Source organism: Carcharodon carcharias, chromosome 28 (genome assembly GCF_017639515.1).
Source record: "Carcharodon carcharias isolate sCarCar2 chromosome 28, sCarCar2.pri, whole genome shotgun sequence".
NCBI classification, from domain to species: domain Eukaryota; kingdom Metazoa; phylum Chordata; class Chondrichthyes; order Lamniformes; family Lamnidae; genus Carcharodon; species Carcharodon carcharias.
In genome coordinates, this window is record NC_054494.1 from 31933974 (window position 1) to 31952438 (window position 18465).

The 18465-nt window shown below is 46.1% G+C and overlaps 2 protein-coding genes across 2 annotated transcripts in view; both read left to right on the top strand.

Annotated features, from left to right (window-relative positions):
- synpo2lb (synaptopodin 2-like b) overlaps positions 1 to 8793 on the top strand; it is a 34927-nt gene extending 26134 nt beyond the window's left edge. Inside the window, exon 4 of the mRNA XM_041176459.1 lies at positions 1472 to 8793. Coding sequence (XP_041032393.1) covers positions 1472 to 4317 — 2846 coding nt within the window. The 3' untranslated portion in view covers positions 4318 to 8793. The remainder of the gene's footprint in view (positions 1 to 1471) is intronic.
- A 997-nt stretch (positions 8794 to 9790) lies between these two features.
- LOC121270875 (myozenin-1-like) overlaps positions 9791 to 18465 on the top strand; it is a 48029-nt gene continuing 39354 nt past the window's right edge. The window contains exon 1 of the mRNA XM_041176434.1: positions 9791 to 9913. The gene's annotated coding sequence lies outside the window, so the exon portion shown is untranslated. The remainder of the gene's footprint in view (positions 9914 to 18465) is intronic.

An 18465-nucleotide genomic window follows, 5' to 3' on the forward strand; every position in this document is an offset into this window, starting at 1 on the left:
GAGGTAGACTCAATTGTGGCTTTCAAAATTGAATTGGATCATTATCTGAAGAAAAAAATACAGGGCCACGGGGAACAGGAAGGGGTGTAGAACTAGCTGAGTTGCTCTTACAGAGAGCTGGCAGAGATACGATGGGCCCAATGGCCTCCTTCTCTGCTGTAACCAATCTATGATAAACTATGTTGCTTTGCCATTCACAGTCTATGAAGGGGGTTATCCTTTCTCTTGCAAGTATTGTTCTAAATAACTGGATAGTGAAGCAAAGATGATTTTGGAAGTGGATTCAGTTAATTGAGAGACATTTACATTTTGTATAAGCATGCCAGAACTTTGAATAATTTATCTTTTTTATGCTGAATGCAGGATGAAGGTTCAGACTGATGGAGAATGAGATTCCTCCTTTGTGTGCACTGCCAGTTATAATACACACCTGGTTCAGCTAAGATGGAACTTGGTGTTAGTAGTAACCACCATCAGCTCCTGCAATATCAACCCAGCTGCAGAAGAATGCTCCCATCAAGGGTCTACTGTCTCTAGCCATCAGGACATCCCAAAGCATTATACAGACAACTTCTGAAGTATAGTCGGTGTTATACTGTAGGAAGCACTGCAGCCAATTTGTGCACAGCAAGCTCCCATAAATATCAATGAGTTAGTGCCTAGATAATCTGTAGTACTAAAGCTGGTTGATCGATAAATGTTGATCAGGACACCAGGGAGATCTATCCAGCTATTCTTTGAATCAGTGTCATGTGATCTTTTGCATCCACCTTAGAGAGCAAACAGGTCCTCAGTTTAACATTTCATCTGAAAGACGGTATATCTGACAGTGCAGTTCTCTGCTGTATTCTCAGCCAAGGATTTTTGTTTTCAAAATCTCTGGAATGGGACTTGAACCCACAACCTTCAGAGTCAGAGATCAGTGTGTTAGGGCTGAACTCCATGCCAGTGTTGGTGCTTGACACCAGTATCAAAGGAGCCTCAGTTCTCTTTTGAGCTTTGATTTGTTTTCCCTCTTGTGTTAATTCTCCAAAGGCAAAAGCTTATTTCAATCTTCTGTATTCCTTTCATCATAATTCTGGAAAGAGCCTGCCCAACACAAGTGGAAAACAGCATTAGATCACAGCTTCCTGTATAAAATAAATTTGATTAATCCAGCCCTTTCTGGGCAGATGATTTCCATATCATTTTCCAGTTCTCACAATAACCTGTGAACTAAGAAACATTTTTCACTGAGTGAAGCAAAATATCAGCAGTGACTTTGGGATTTGCAGTTGTTTTGAACAAGGCAGGATAAGGAAAATTCATCAATTAGCTAGGGATTTCTTTGTTTAACTTTCAACCTAGAATGTCGAATTCTCTTGTGTTTAAGGTAATGTTTGTACTTCCAGAAGGTGTGCCCATTTATTCTTCCCTGATTTGTTTGAACAAGCAATAATTTGTGACAATCCTTTGTGTTCGGACTTTACAGAGCTCCATCGCAGTGAGAGCGTGCAGGAGAAGCAAGTGAAGGAAGCCAGAACAAAATGCAAGACCATTGCATCCCTCCTCACCTCAGCACCCAATCCTCACTCAAAGGGAGTTCTTATGTTTAAGAAACGCCGTCAAAGAGCAAAGAAATATACTCTCGTTAGCTATGGAAGTGTAGATGAGGAAAAGCAGAATATCGACGAGGATGGAGAATTGCTGCCAACCAGTGAGTCTGAATTTGATGAAGAGGTATTTTCTGACGCAAAAAGCTTAACAAATCAGTCAACAGGATCAGATTGGGATGGTTCTTACCTGGACATTGAAAAGTCCAAAACTGAGCCCCAGGGTTTAACTGAAACCAAGGGGAAAGGGGTAATGCTATTTGAACATCAGAGACAACGAGCAGGGGAGTATATGGTGGAGGAGTCTCCTGTTCAGAGACAACACAATCTGCAAACGAAACCAAAGTCAGAGGCTGAAGTGATGAACTCCAAGTTGATGAATGGAGATGGTACCTGCCCTAGAAATTCCAATATATACGATGGGTCTCCTGTCTCTAATACTTTAAACAGCTATGCAGAAATGAACCTGTCCTCAAGGGTGCATGCAGACCCCAGTTTACAGGCGATGAGACCTAGTGAACAGCATCATTCACAACACTTTGTACAAGGTCCCTCCTTACTGTCTGGTGTGACAAACAGGACTGCAAAACCATTTATTCCAGGGTTTCAGCAAAATCAGGTGACTCCAGTGTACTCCATCTCTGCTCCAGTTTTATTCAGGAAAACTACAGCTCCTGCAATGTCTTGCAAACAAGATATTGGGAGAAACAAACATGCAATGCCTTTCACACCTCCATCAGAGGTAGTCTGTACGCCAACTGTGAATCCTATGACTCAGCCTGTGACAACAAAGAAAGCTGAAGCACCAAAGAGAATGGGGATTCCTTATTCATCAGCACCCACAGTAATGACACCACCTCCACCTGCAGTGATGTCACCACCTCCACCTGCAGTGATGTCACCACCTCCAACCACAGTGATGTCATCTCCACCTGCAGTGATGTCACCTCCTCCACCCGCAGTGATGTCACCACCCCCACCCGCAGCAATGTCACCTCCTCCGCCCGCAGTAATGTCACCACCTCCACCCGCAGTGATGTCACCTCCTCTGCCCAAAGTGATGTCACCTCCTCCACCCAAAGTGATGTCGCCTCCTCCACCCAAAGTGATGTCGCCTCCTCCGCCTGCAGTGATGTCGCCTCCTCCGCCTGCAGTGATGTCGCCTCCTCCACCTGCAGTGATGTCACCGCCACCTGCTGTGATGTCACCGCCACCTGCTGTGATGTCACCGCTGCCTGCTATGATGTCACCGCTGCCTGCAGTGGTGTCACCACCACCCACAGTGATTCCACCATCATCCACTGTGATGTCGCCACCGCCTGCAGTGATGTCACCACCCAGAGCAGCAACATGTTCACTGCCTCTGGTGAATCCTTATTCACCGCCTTTGGCTCCAGTCACCAGCACTGCTAAATTCCATATTTTTCCAGCATTGCCCCCACAAAAAGAGGCTGAGCCCACTGCTGCTAATCGTGCAAACACTCAGGCTCCCTCTATTGGTAGCACCTCATCAACAGCTTGGTCAGCTAATCAGCAGTCAGAGAACTTAGCTACGAGAGAACAAAGAATTTCAATCCCAGCCTCTAAAACGGGCATCTTGCAGGAAGCTCGCAGAAGGAGCACAAGGAAGCCAATGTTTACTAAGACAGAACAGGTCAAAACTTCACCAAACCCTGAGCTTCTTTCTTTGGTACAAAACTTGGATGAAAAGAAGCCGGATCATTTAGGGGCTGGATTTGAGTCAGGCCCTGAAGAAGACTTTTTGAGTCTTGGTGCTGAAGCCTCAAATTTTATGCAATCCCAGGCACGCAGGCAAAAGGTCCCCCCTCCTGTTGCACCAAAACCTTCCTTAAAGTCCCAGTCAATTGGCAATGATTCTCCTCTTGTGAATGGAAACACTACATCAGGGACACTCCAACTGAAAGGGAAGGGGGCTGAACTCTTCGCTAGAAGGCAAAGCCGTATGGATAAGTTTATTGTGGAATCGGTACCTATGTATACCTCACAGGCAAGAGGACCATCTCCCACTCCTTCACTTCCCTCTACATGGAAATATTCTCCTAATATTAGGGCTCCACCTCCAATTGGTTACAACCCCATGTATTCCCCATCATACCCACCAGCAGCTAGCAGATCGCAAGGAGTGACGTCAGCCACTAAGACCGAAAGAAAGTGGAAACCAGCAGGGAACCAAAAGGTGGGAATACAAGCCATTGATTTCATGAGGCACCAGCCATATCAATTAAACCCAGCCATGTTCAGCTTTGATGAATCCAACTTGGGGACACAGAACTTACCAAGAAGTGCTCCATCTAGGCAACTTGGCCAACAATCCTTCATCTCGACAAAACATGTCCCTGTGAAGACAAGAGCCTGTGAAATTCGACGTTTTTCAACCCCATTACCTACTGTGACTCCCACTGTCATTGCCCCAAGGTCAGCTACGACTCTTGCTGAGCCAGTGTGGATGTCTGCACCTCCTTCCCCACCACCAGCACTGGTCAAAATATCCACTGTCAATTTGCCAGCTCCTCAAACTACCAAGCAAAACAGGAAGGCACTAGAAGGAAGCCAGGAAGTAACCTCTGAACCAACAGCGCTTCATTTCTCATCGAAGGAAGGTATTCAAATGCAAAAGAAAACATCACATCACGTCCCCAGACCAAAATTCTCAGCTGTAAGAGGTGGAATGAATCCTCACACGTGGAGACCTGGGTCATTCTAGGAATAAAATATGTTTACAGTCACCTTGATTCTTAGTGGACAGTTGAAGATTCTCCGACATAGAGAGGACTTTGTACCTTAAAAGTGAAGAAAGAACTTGTATTCATGTGGTGCTATTCAGGACCTTAGGATGCCCCAAAATGCCTTACAGCCAGTGAAGTACTTCTTGAATTGTAATCACTGTTGTCATAGAAGAAACACTGCAACCAATTTGCACACAGCAAGCTCCCACAAACAACAATGGAATAAATGGTGTTGGTTGAGGGATAAATCTTGGCCAGGACATTGGGTCAGTTCCCCTGCTCCTTCTTTGATGTTGGGATGTTTTACTCAAGAAGGCTTTGGTTTCATGCCTCATCTGAAAGACAGCATCTCCAGTGCATCAGCCTGGAGTCAGTGCTCAAGTCTCCTGAAGTGAGACTTGAATCCACAACCTTCTGAGTTAGATGCAAGAGTGCTCTGCACCGAGGCACAACTGATACTAATAAAATGCAGTAGTAAATTTGAGCACTTTATTCATAAACATGAAGTCATACGAAGAGTTTATTCATTTGCTGCTAGTCATGGAGAAATACAGCTTGTAACATTTACACTTTTTTTTTGCATGACGTGGAGCATCATGCTTCTCTTTTTAAAATACATTGGAATGAGTTGATGTCATGTTGAGGCCTCCCAATGCATTGTAATTATTTACTAGAATCTTCCATAGGTTTCTGATTAATAAAAATTTGACAACTAAAGTTGAATAGAATTAGGAGGTCACTGTTTAAAAATAAGGGGTCACCCATTTAGGAGGATGGGGAGAAACATTTTCTCTCAGAGGGTGGTGAATTTCTTCCTCAAAGGTGGTAGAAGCAGAGTCTTTGAGCATTTTTAAGGCAGAGCTAGATAGCTTCCTGATAAGCAAGGGGATGAAAGATTATCAGGGCAGTTGGGAAAGTGGAGTTCAGTTTGCAATCAGATCAGCCATGATCTTATTGAATGGCAGAACAGGCTCGAGGGGCCAAGTGGCCTGCACCTGCTCCTAACTTGTATGTTAGAATTGAACCTGACACAAACAGTGACATCATCCTTCCCATAATATCTTATTGGTAGAACAGGAAATACATCCTCCTGCTTTGTTATTGGCTGGATTGCTACCTAACACAACAGTGTTGCTTTCCCTTTGGAAGGTCCTGTTTAAAGACACATTCAATCCATTATTCTATTGTGTGATATGTATTAAATAAGTTTTAAATGTTAAAACTGAACTCAAATACAAAACTGCCAAAGAAATGCAAAATGACTTCAAGACTTTTGGAGGAATTCTTGAATTTGAATTGTTCATGACAGCTGTCCCCAAGTTTCAACTCACATTAAAATGTTCCAATCTATGAGTTATAAATGATCATACTAATAATTCTAGGCATCCAGCATTAGCATTGGAATGTTAATATTGTCATGTAGCTTGCTGCAGTGGTGACAATGATTTGGTGAAAAATAATCGTAATCTCTTGGAGACTCAAAACAAAATGAGGATAAAATAGTGACAAGTTGGTATCTGGAAGCAGTGGGATTCTGCTTCCTTGGGGTAGGTACATCTGTCGTGACGCAAAAAGATCCATTATTCCAAGCACTAACTATAGCTCAGCTGATTGTCCACTTAGTCTCCTGTTTCTAATGTCTAATCTTTCACTTGAGTAGCCAAAGTGGGAAAAAAGTGACTGCATTGACAATGATTTACTATCATTCTTTATGAGCAGAATTAGATATGTATTTATTAATTGTGCTAATGATGTTTAGTGCTGACTACTGCATTTTTTTAACACATGCGCGGGATGCCCGTTGTGGGTATCTCTTGATGCTGTCGCATTGGAGCCACGACCACCATTGGACCCTTGGCCATCTGAGGCAGATCTAACATGGAGCTGGTTAACAGTGCAATGCATTTCAAATGTAAACTCCACCATGTCAAAGGACAGAAGTCACTTCAGTGCATAAAGTGTTTTGAGGCATTTCAGTGGGAAAAATGCTAGATTAATACAAGTGTGTTATTTATTAAAACAAAATGATTTGTCCTGAATTATCTTCAGGAGTGGCCTTAGTTTTGTTCAAATACTAAAAATCAACTGCAGATCTTCTTAGAAGATAATGAACTCGCTCTTAAAAACTTTTGCTTTCTGAGAAGTTGGAAATACAGTAGAGTGCAATATGAACCATTGTAGAATGAGTGACAAAAACTGATGATTGTGTACTTTCTATGTTCCTGGTTAACAATTAAGATGAACAAGGTATATGTGGATACAATGAGAGGCAATTAGTAGCAATGGACAGAAATGTTGGGATTGACTGGAAATGTCAGGAAGATTGGATCAGATGAGACTTGGTTTCTGTATGTGGTGAAGGAAGCAGAGTAAATGAAGCTAGGGGTGACCTCAATGATCTGTGCTGGTTTAAGATATAACGTCTAAAGTTGCAAGGGTAGATAATTTGCAATATTTTCTTCACAATATAGTTATGACCTATTGACCAACACTGAGCTCCTGGACAATTATTTAAATTCAGTAGTGAAAATCTTTATTTTTATTTGAAGTGTTACGACTGGGATGGGAGGAGTGCACAGTTTATCTAGCCCCACTACTCCACAGGTTGTACCATTAGTGTAAATGTTTAATTCACTTACCAAAATGGCCAATTGTTTACCTTCACTACTGTTAGACCCAGAATAAAACAGATTTTAACCAGGCTTCTTTCAATAAACTCAGGATGATTGTTTTATTGTAGAACAAAATTTTTTTTTTAAAACATGTTGCAAGAACTGGTTAAAACACAATTTATAATCTGGAAATGTAACTACCTATCCCTTTTAAAATTCCCTAGTGCGCGCATGCACGCACTCACACACACACACACACACAGAAACAAAGGACAAACAATAAGGGTCTCTGCAGAGATGGGCAGCTGAAAAAAAAAATAATAAAAGGATAAAGTTCACAGGGGTTTAATGCTGTAATTCTGGTGCTCCCTTATGTAACGACGGGTCACTGGTCCCAGTAGATGTTTGGAGGTTTTCACCAATGGAGCTTCAGGTTAGAGGAAAATAGAGCTGGATCAATCCTTCTCGTCTCAGCCTCTTGGGTTTACAAATACATTCAAGTTCCGCTGGGATGAGGATTCCTAACTGGAATCCAATAACCACACTGTATTTCAGGCAAGGCAAGGAGAGCATGAGCTGGGCAGCTTTCCCCTTCTCAGCTCATTCCCAAATGAGTTCAAAAAACCAAGTTCAAAACATAACTCATCTCTGTCAGGTGATTTCCAGGAAATCACTAAGGCCTTTGCCTTTAGAACAATTCTCTTTTCCATCAATTAAAGTGATTGCAGTTCAAATAGCTCTCCTCCACAATTGCCATGCTGGTCATTTAGCTGATGTCATGTGATTCCTTGGAAAAGGCATGCTTGCTCCGCCCAAGATGAACTTTTGACTTTTTTTTTAAAAAAATTCAGGTCAGCTCCCAAGTGTCCAAATAATGCAATACCCTTCCAAATAATGAAAGAAAATATCATTCTTGTAGATATGGTTCAAACGGAAGTTTCACACAAAACTCCCAAGTGCCTAAAAATTAATGTTTCCTAAGTATTAGTGTATCTGTTTTAGCAAAATATTTAGGTTTTTGAAGTCAAAATGACTTTTAAAATTGATCCAAACTGAAGAGTTTGTATTTATTTTGGTGTGTAAAGCTACTACAATTTGTAAACCCTAAATGTCATAATTTTCACCCGTCCATCACTACGATCCTGTATTTGGGTTTGAACAAACTGCGCTCAAGATATTAACATGGTTTTTATTTGCGCTGCTCGTCCACTTTGCCCATTAATCTGTGCGTAAAACCCTCAAAAATACATAAGCAGTAACACTTTTACCAAACTATCAAGTAATCCTAATTCAAGAGTAAAATACTTTGGATTCTGGAAATCGGAAATAAAAGCATAAAATGCTGCAAAATTTCAGCAGGTCAGGCAGCATCAGAGGGAGACAGAGTTAATCTTCAGGTTGATATTGTATCCCTGAAACAGACTTTGAAGTGAAGGTTCTGATGAATGCCTGTTGACGAAAAACATTAAGTCAGTTTCTTTCTCCACAGATGCTGACTGTTTCCAGCGTTTTCTGTTTTTAATATGCAGGAATTACCGGGTAAAAGCCCCTTCGCAGCCAGCAAGAATAGTGTTATTCTGGGAGAACCTTTAGAATCACAGATTGCCAATGAAAGGGATGATGTGCTTACTGCTCTTCATAGGCTCTAGGGCACATCAGACCAGTGTGGGTACAATAAACAAAGCAATGTGGCTTTGCACTTTACTGATAGGTGATAGATGTGCATTGTTTCTAATAGATGTAGCATTATTTTTTTTTGCAAACTATATGCGATTATATGAGTTTTAATGTTTAAACTGTGGTATGTATGCTGATGTAAAATAATAAAATGTGATTAATTGATACAAGTTGTGGGCTGTTCGGAGAGTGAAATGTGATCAGATACATAAAGGGACATAACTGTGTCCCTGGGATAGACTAAGAGATGGGAGTTAATGGGAGTCACTTGGCTCCTGTTGAAGGAGCAGGATTGATGCCTGTTGAGGGGTCATGTCTTATTGAAACATTGGTCCACAATTTTGTTCTGTACCACACACACTATTCTCCCCTGTAGCAGGATTGCCAACCCTCCAGGATTGGCCTGGAATCTCTGTGAATCGAAGATTAACCCCCAGGACACTGCTGCAAGCATTTCCTGAGAGAAAAATCTCATCAGGACATTAAAATATAGCGTGTTTGTTTCCTTTTCTTTGAGCAGTTTTGTTTATTAGTATGAAAGATGAAGGGGGAAAAGCAATTTAACCCAGCAGGGAATTGGGAGGCAGGAGGTCAGTCAATGAAACCGCCAGGAATAAATCCAACCAGAGTTGGCGACCCAATCCAATAGCTTTTCTTTAAGTCAGGTTGCTTTATTCATTCATGGGATCTGGATGTCACTGGCAAGGCCAGAATTTATTGCCCATTCCTAGTTACCCTGAGAAGGTGGTAATGGCCTTCTTAATCCACTTTAACAGTTTGATACAATTCAGTAGTTTGCCTAGATCATTTCAGTGGGCAATGTTAGTGCAGGACTGGAATCACATATAGGCCATTAATGAACCAGTTAGGTTTTAAAACCATCTGATTTCTTCATGGTCCCTTTAACACAGATTATATTTGTTATTCTCTAATATTTTTCCACGGAATTAAAATTCTGAATCTGTCCTGGTGGGATTTGAATTCATGTTCCCTGGATTGCAAGTCCAGTATCATAACCAATATATTACTGCATCATCAATCAGGCAAGGTTGCAATGGAGGTCCCTCACGTTATGGATGGAGTCTGGATGCAGCAGCTTGCAGCTTTTAATGATCTGTTCTGCCTTTTCTTAGTCATTACTGCCAGTTATGAGGTGACCAAGAGCCCTGGTATTGGTTCTCTGAACAGCTGCCTCTGAGAAGGGAGGAAGACTGGAGGGAGAATTGACATGTACCACTCCATATCTCTGAGCAACTGGCACCATTCCTTTTGGCCTGCGAGCAAGGTAAAGGCAGAAATAAAAGTCACTAAGACGGGGCAGAATAAAAAATAGGAGCAATTATGGAGGGGACTGAAATCTATTGACAAAGAACACAAAGCTTATCAACTGGGCAGATGTAATGAATGCTGTCATTGATTGCAGGCTTATCACTGAGTTGGTTGAGCAGGAATTCTGACCCTCGGCAGCCTGAGCTGTAAGTGCCAATGGAAATGGCTTTCCTCAGTTGGCAGAGACACTGCACCATGTGACACAGCACCATGTGACACTGTACCGTGTGACACAGCACTGTGTGACACAGCACTGTGTGACACAGCACTGTGTGACACAGCACCATGTGACACTGTACCGTGTGACACAGCACAACGTGACAGTGTACCATGAGACACTGCACCGTGTGACACTGCACCATGTGACACTGCACCATGTGACACTGCACCATGTGAGACTGCACCGTGTGACACTGCATCGTGTGACACAGCACCGTGTGACACAGCACTGTGTGACACTGCACCATGTGACACAGCACAACGTGACATTGTACCATGAGACACTGTACCATGAGACACTGTACCGTGAGACACTGCACCATGTGACACTGCACCATGTGAGACTGCACCATGTGACACTGCATCGTGTGACACTGCATCGTGTGACACAGCACAACGTGACATTGTACCATGAGACACTGTACCGTGAGACACTGCACCGTGTGACACTGCACCATGTGAGACTGCACCATGTGAGACTGCACCATGTGAGACTGCACCATGTGACACTGCATCGTGTGACACTGCATCGTGTGACACAACACCGTGTGACACTGCACCGTGTGACACTGCACCGTGTGACACTGCGCCGTGTGACACTGCACCATGTGACACTGCACCATGTGACACTGCACCATGTGACACTGTACCATGAGACACTGCACCATGTGACACAGCACCATGTGACACTGTACCGTGAGACACTGCACCATGTGACACAGCACCATGTGACACTGTACCATGAGACACTGCACCATGTGACACAGCACCATGTGACACTGTACCGTGAGACACTGCACCATGTGACACAGCACCATGTGACACAGCACCATGTGACACTACCGTGAGACACTGCACCATGTGACACTGTACTGTGTGACACTGCACCGTGTGACACTGTACCGTGTGACACTGTACCGTGAGACACTGCACCGTGTGACACAGCACCATGTGACACAGCACCATGTGACACAGCACCACGTGACACTGTACCGTGAGACACTGCACCATGTGTCACAGCACCATGTGACACAGCACCATGTGACACTGTACCGTGAGACACTGCACCATGTGACACAGCACCATGTGACACAGCACCATGTGACACTGTACCGTGAGACACTGCACCATGTGACACAGCACCATGTGACACAGCACCATGTGACACTGTACCGTGTGACACAGCACCATGTGACACAGCACCATGTGACACTACCGTGAGACACTGCACCATGTGACACAGCACCATGTGACACTGTACCGTGAGACACTGCACCATGTGACACAGCACCATGTGACACAGCACCATGTGACACTGTACCGTGAGACACTGCACCATGTGACACTGTACCGTGAGACACTGCACCATGTGACACAGCACCATGTGACACTGTACCGTGTGACACAGCACCATGTGACACTGTACCGTGAGACACTGTACCGTGAGACACTGCACCATGTGACACAGCACCATGTGACACAGCACCATGTGACACTGTACCGTGAGACACTGCACCATGTGACACTGCACCATGTGACACAGCACCATGTGACACTGTACCGTGAGACACTGCACCATGTGACACTGTACCGTGAGACACTGTACCGTGTGACACTGTACCGTGAGACACTGCACCATGTGACACAGCACCATGTGACACTGTACCGTGTGACACAGCACCATGTGACACTGTACCGTGAGACACTGCACCATGTGACACAGCACCATGTGACACAGCACCATGTGACACAGCACCATGTGACACTGCACCATGTGACACTGTACCGTGAGACACTGCACCATGTGATACAGCACCATGTGACACAGCACAACGTGACATTGTACCATGTGACACTGCACCATGTGACACAGCACAACGTGACACAGCACAACGTGACATTGTACCATGAGACACTGCACCATGTGACACTGCACCATGTGACACAGCACAACGTGACATTGTACCATGAGACACTGTACCGTGAGACACTGCACCATGTGACACTGCACCATGTGACACAGCACAACGTGACATTGTACCATGAGACACTGTACCGTGAGACACTGCACCATGTGACACAGCACAACGTGACATTGTACCATGAGACACTGCACCATGTGACACAGCACCATGTGACACTGTACCGTGTGACACAGCACCATGTGACACTGTACCGTGAGACACTGCACCATGTGACACAGCACCATGTGACACAGCACCGTGTGACACAGCACCATGTGACACAGCACCATGTGACACTGTACCGTGAGACACTGCACCATGTGACACTGCACCATGTGACACAGCACCATGTGACACTGTACCGTGAGACACTGCACCATGTGACACTGTACCGTGAGACACTGCACCATATGACACAGCACCATGTGACACTGTACCGTGAGACACTGCACCATGTGACACAGCACCATGTGACACAGCACCATGTGACACTGTACCGTGAGACACTGCACCATGTGACACTGTACCGTGAGACACTGCACCATGTGACACTGCACCATGTGACACAGCACCATGTGACACAGCACCATGTGACACTGTACCGTGTGACACAGCACCATGTGACACTGTACCGTGAGACACTGCACCATGTGACACTGTACCGTGAGACACTGCACCATGTGACACTGCACCATGTGACACAGCACCATGTGACACTGCACCATGTGACACTGTACCGTGAGACACTGTACCGTGTGACACTGTACCGTGAGACACAGCACCATGTGACACAGCACCATGTGACACTGTACCGTGTGACACAGCACCATGTGACACTGTACTGTGAGACACTGCACCATGTGACACAGCACAACGTGACATTGTACCATGTGACACTGCACCATGTGACACAGCACAACGTGACACAGCACAACGTGACATTGTACCATGAGACACTGCACCATGTGACACTGCACCATGTGACACAGCACAACGTGACATTGTACCATGAGACACTGTACCGTGAGACACTGCACCATGTGACACAGCACAACGTGACATTGTACCATGAGACATGGCACCATGTGACACAGCACCATGTGACACTGTACCGTGTGACACAGCACCATGTGACACTGTACCGTGAGACACTGCACCATGTGACACAGCAACATGTGACACAGCACCATGTGACACTGTACCGTGGGACACTGCACCATGTGACACTGCACCATGTGACACAGCACCATGTGACAGCACCATGTGACACTGTACCGTGAGACACTGCACCATGTGACACAGCACTGTGGCACAACAGAGTGTGACACAGCACAACGTGACATTGTACCATGAGACACTGTACCGTGAGACATTACACCGTGAGACAGCTTCGTGACACAAGAGTATGACACAGCACAGTGTGATACTGTACCATGAGACCCAGATTCGTGAGACAGCATAGTACGACACTGTACCGTGTGCCACAACATTGGGACACAACACCGTGTGACAATGCATCATGACACATCATATGACACTGTAGCATGTGACACTGCACCATGTGACAGAGCGCCATGTGACACTGCACCATGAGAAAGAGCGCCGTGTGATGCTGCACCATATGACATGCACTATGTGAAAGAAAACTGAGTGAAACTACGCCATGTGACATTGCACCTTGCACCATGTGATACTGCATTGTGTGAAGAGCATTGTGTGACAGTGCACCATGTGAAATGCACCATGTGACAGAGTGATGTGTGACAGTGCACCATTAACACAGCACCATCTGAAAAAGCACCATGTGACACTGCGCATTGTGACTCTGCGCCATGTGACACTGCGCCATGCACCATGTGATACTGCATTGTGTGGAACAGCATTATATGACAGTGCGCCGTGTGACAGTGCGCTGTGTGATTCAACGTGAAAGAGCGCCGTGTGACACTGCACCATCCAAAAGACCGACATATGGCACTGCGCCATGTGCCATTGCACCATGAAACATTGTGCCATGTGACATGCATCATCTGACATGCACCATGTGACAGGGCAGTGTGTGACAGTGCATCATGAGAGACTGCACCATGTGACAGTGCACCATGAGAGACTGCACCATCTGAAATAGCTCCATGCGACACTGCACCATGTGACAGAGAGGCGTGTGACCGAACGCCACGAGACCCTGCGCCATGGGAACGAGCGCCACATGACCCTGCACCATGTGAATGAGCGCCATGTGACACTGCGCCACGGGAACGAGCACCATGTGACCCTGCGCCATGGGAACAAGAGCCATGTGACCCTGCGCCATGGGAACGAGCGCCTCGTAACACTGCACCATGGGAACGAGCGCCACGTGACCCTGCGCCATGGGAACGAGCGCCATGTGACCCTGCGCCATGGGAACGAGTGCCACGTGACCCTGCACCATGGGAACGAGCATCATGCAACACTGCACAATGTGACACTGCGCCACATAACAGAGCGCCGTGTGAGAGAATGCCATGTGATACTGCAGCATGTGTCACTGCAGCATGTGACAGAGTGCCATGTGACACTGCATCATGTGACACCACCATCTGACACTGCACCGTGTGACACTGCATTGTGTGGAAGAGCATTGTGTGGAAGAGCATTGTGTGACAGTGCACCTTGTGCCAATGTACCATGAGATGCTGCCCCATGTGATAGTGTGCCATGTGACAGTGTGCCATGAGAAAGAGCACCACGAGAAAGAGTGACATGTAACACTGCACCATGAGAAAGAATGCCGTGTGACACTGCAGCATGTAACAGAGCAGAGTGTGACAGAGCACAGTGTGACAATGCGACATGTGACACTGCACCATGTTACAATACACCATGTGACAGTGTGACATTTGACACTGCATCATCCAACACTGCACCGTGTGAATGAGCGCCCTGTGACAATGCACCATGTGACAGAGTGACGTGTGACACTGCACCATGTAACACAGTACGATCTGAAAAAGCACCATGTGACACTGCACCATGAGAAAGAATGCTGTGTGACACTGCAGCATGTAACAGAGCAGAATGTGACAGAGCACAGTGTGACACTCCAGCATGTGAAAATGCCACATGTGACAGTGGGAGATGTGACAGTGAGAGATGTGACACTGCGAGATGTGACACTGCAGCATGTGACACTGCAGCATGTGACAATGCGACATGTGACAATGCGACATGTGACAGTGACATGTGATAGAGTGACATGTGACAGAGTGACATGTGTAAGTGCACCATGTGACAGTGCGACATTTGACACTGCATAACGTGACACTGCACTGTGTGAAAGAGCGCCATGTGATACTGCAACATGTGACAGTGCATCATTTGACTCCGCACCACTGACAGTGCACCATATGAAAGAGCGCAGTGTGACGCTGCACCATGTGACAGTGCGACACTTAACACTGCATAATGTGACACAGCATCATGAGAAAAAGCGCCATGTGATACTGCACCATGTGACAATGCAACATGTGATAATGCGACATGTGAGAGTGCGCCATTTGACACTGCATAACGTGACACTGCATCATGTGAAAGAGCGCCATGTGATAATGCATCGTTCGACACTGCACCATGTGAAAGAGCACCATGTGCCGCTGCACCATGTGACACTGCACCATGTGAAAGAGCACCATGTGACACTGCACCATGTGACAATGCGACATATGAAAGGGCATCACGTGGTGGAGCGCCATCTGACACTGCACCATGTGACAGAACGCCATGTGAAAGAGCGCCATGTGATACTGCAACATTCAACACTGCACCATGTGAAAGCGCACCATGTGCCGCTGCACCATGAGACACTACACCATGTGACAGTGCAACACTTAACACTGCATAATGTGACACATCATCATGAGAAAAAGCGCCATGTGATACTGCACCATGTGACAATGCAACATGTGATAATGCGACATTTGACAATGCATAATGTGACACTGCATCGTATGAAAGAGCACCATGTGATAATGCATCGTTCGACACTGCACCATGTGAAAGAGCACCATATGACACTGCGCCATGTGACAATGTGACATGTGAAAGAGCACCATGTGACAGAGCGCCATTCGACAGTGCACCATGTGACAGAACGCCATGATACAGAGCGCCATGTGACAGATCACCATTCGACAGTGCATCATTTGACTCCGCACCATTTGGCAGTGCACCATGTGACACTGCACCATTGACAGTGCACCCTGTGACAATGCACCATGTGACAATGCACGTGACAGAGCACTCTGACATTGCACCATGTTAAAGAGCACTGTGTGACACTGCACGTGACACTGCACTATGTGAAAGACTACTGTGTGACATTGCACCATGTTACAGTACAGTATGTGACAGTGTGACATTCGACACTGCATCATCCAACACTGCGAAAGAGCACCATGTGGCACACAACCATCTGAAAAAACACCATGTAACACTGCACCATGTGACACTGCACCGTGCACCATGTGATACTGCATTGTGTGATAGTGCACCGTGCGACAGAGCGCCGTGTGAAAGAGCGCCGTGTGAAAGAGCGCCGCGTGAAAGAGCGCCGCGTGAAAGAGCGCCGTGTGAAAGAGCGCCGCGTGAAAGAGCGCCGTATAAAAGAGTGCCATGTGACACTGCATCATGTGATTCAACGTGAAAGAGCATCGAGTAACACTGCACCATTTGAAAGACCGAAGTGTGGCACTGCGCCATGTGCCATTGCACCATGGAACACTGCGCCATGTGACACTGCACCATGCGACATGTGACAGAGCGCCGTGTGATACTGCACCATGTGACAGAGCGCCATGTGAAAGAGTGCCATGTGAAAAAGCGTCACGTGATACTGCAACATTCAACACTGCACCATGTGAAAGCGCACCATGTGCCACTGCACCATGAGACACTACACCATGTGACAGTGCGACACTTAACACTGCATAATGTGACACAGCATTGTGAGAAAAAGCGCCATGTGATACTGCACCATGTGACAATGCAACATGTGATAATGTGACATGTGAGAGTGCGCCATTTGACACTGCATAACGTGACACTGCATAATGTGACACTGCATCGTGTGAAAGAGCGCTATGTGATAATGCATTGTTCGACACTGCACCATGTGAAAGAGCACCATGTGACACTGCACCATGTGAAAGAGCACCATCTGACACTGCACCATGTGACAATGCGACATGTGAAACAGCATCACGTGGTGGAGCGCCATCTGACACTGCACCATGTGACAGAACGCCATATGACAGAGCGCCATGTGATACTGCAACATTCAACACTGCACCATGTGAAAGCACACCATGTGCTGCTGCACCATGAGACACTGCCCTACGTGACAGTGAGCCACGAGAAAGAGCGCCACGAGAAAGAGCGATGTGTGACACTGCACCATGTGACAGAGCAGAGTGTGACAGAGCACAGTGTAACACTGCAGCATGTGACACTCCAGCATGTGACAATGCGACATGTATCAGAGTGACATATGAAAGTGCACCATGTGACAGTGCGACATTTGACACTGTACCATGTGAAAGAGAACCATGTGACACTGCAACATGTGACAGAGCACTCTGTGACACAACACCATATGAAAGAGCACCGTGTGACAGAGCACCATGTGAAATAGTGCTGTGTGACACTGCACCATTTAACACTGTGCCATGCACCATGTGATACTGCATTATGTGATAGTGCACTGTGTAAAAGAGCACCGTGTAAAAGAGTGCCGTGTAAAAGAGCGCCGTGTGGCACTGCATCATGTGATTCAACGTGAAAAAGCGTCGAGTAACACTGCACTGTTCAAAAGACTGAAGTGTGGCACTGCGCCATGTGCCATTGCACCATGTAACACTGCACCATGTGACATGCATCATCTGACATGCACCATGTGACAGGGCAGTGTGTGACAGTGCACCATGAGAGACTGCACCATGTGACACTGCACCATGCGACATGTGAAAGAGCGACGTGTGACATTGTGCCATGTGACACTGCACCATGCGACACTGCACCTTGCGACATGTGAAAGAGTGACATGTGACACTGCACCATGTTACACTGCACCATGTGACCTGTGAAAGAGTGACATGTGACACTGTGCCATGTAACACTACGCCATGCGACATGTGAAAGAGCGATGTGTGACACTGTGCCATGTGACACTGCGCCATGTGACACTGCACCATGCGACATGTGAAAGAGCGATGTGTGACACTGTGCCATGTGACACTGGGCCATGTGACATGTGAAAGAGTGACGTGTGACACTGCGCCATGTTACA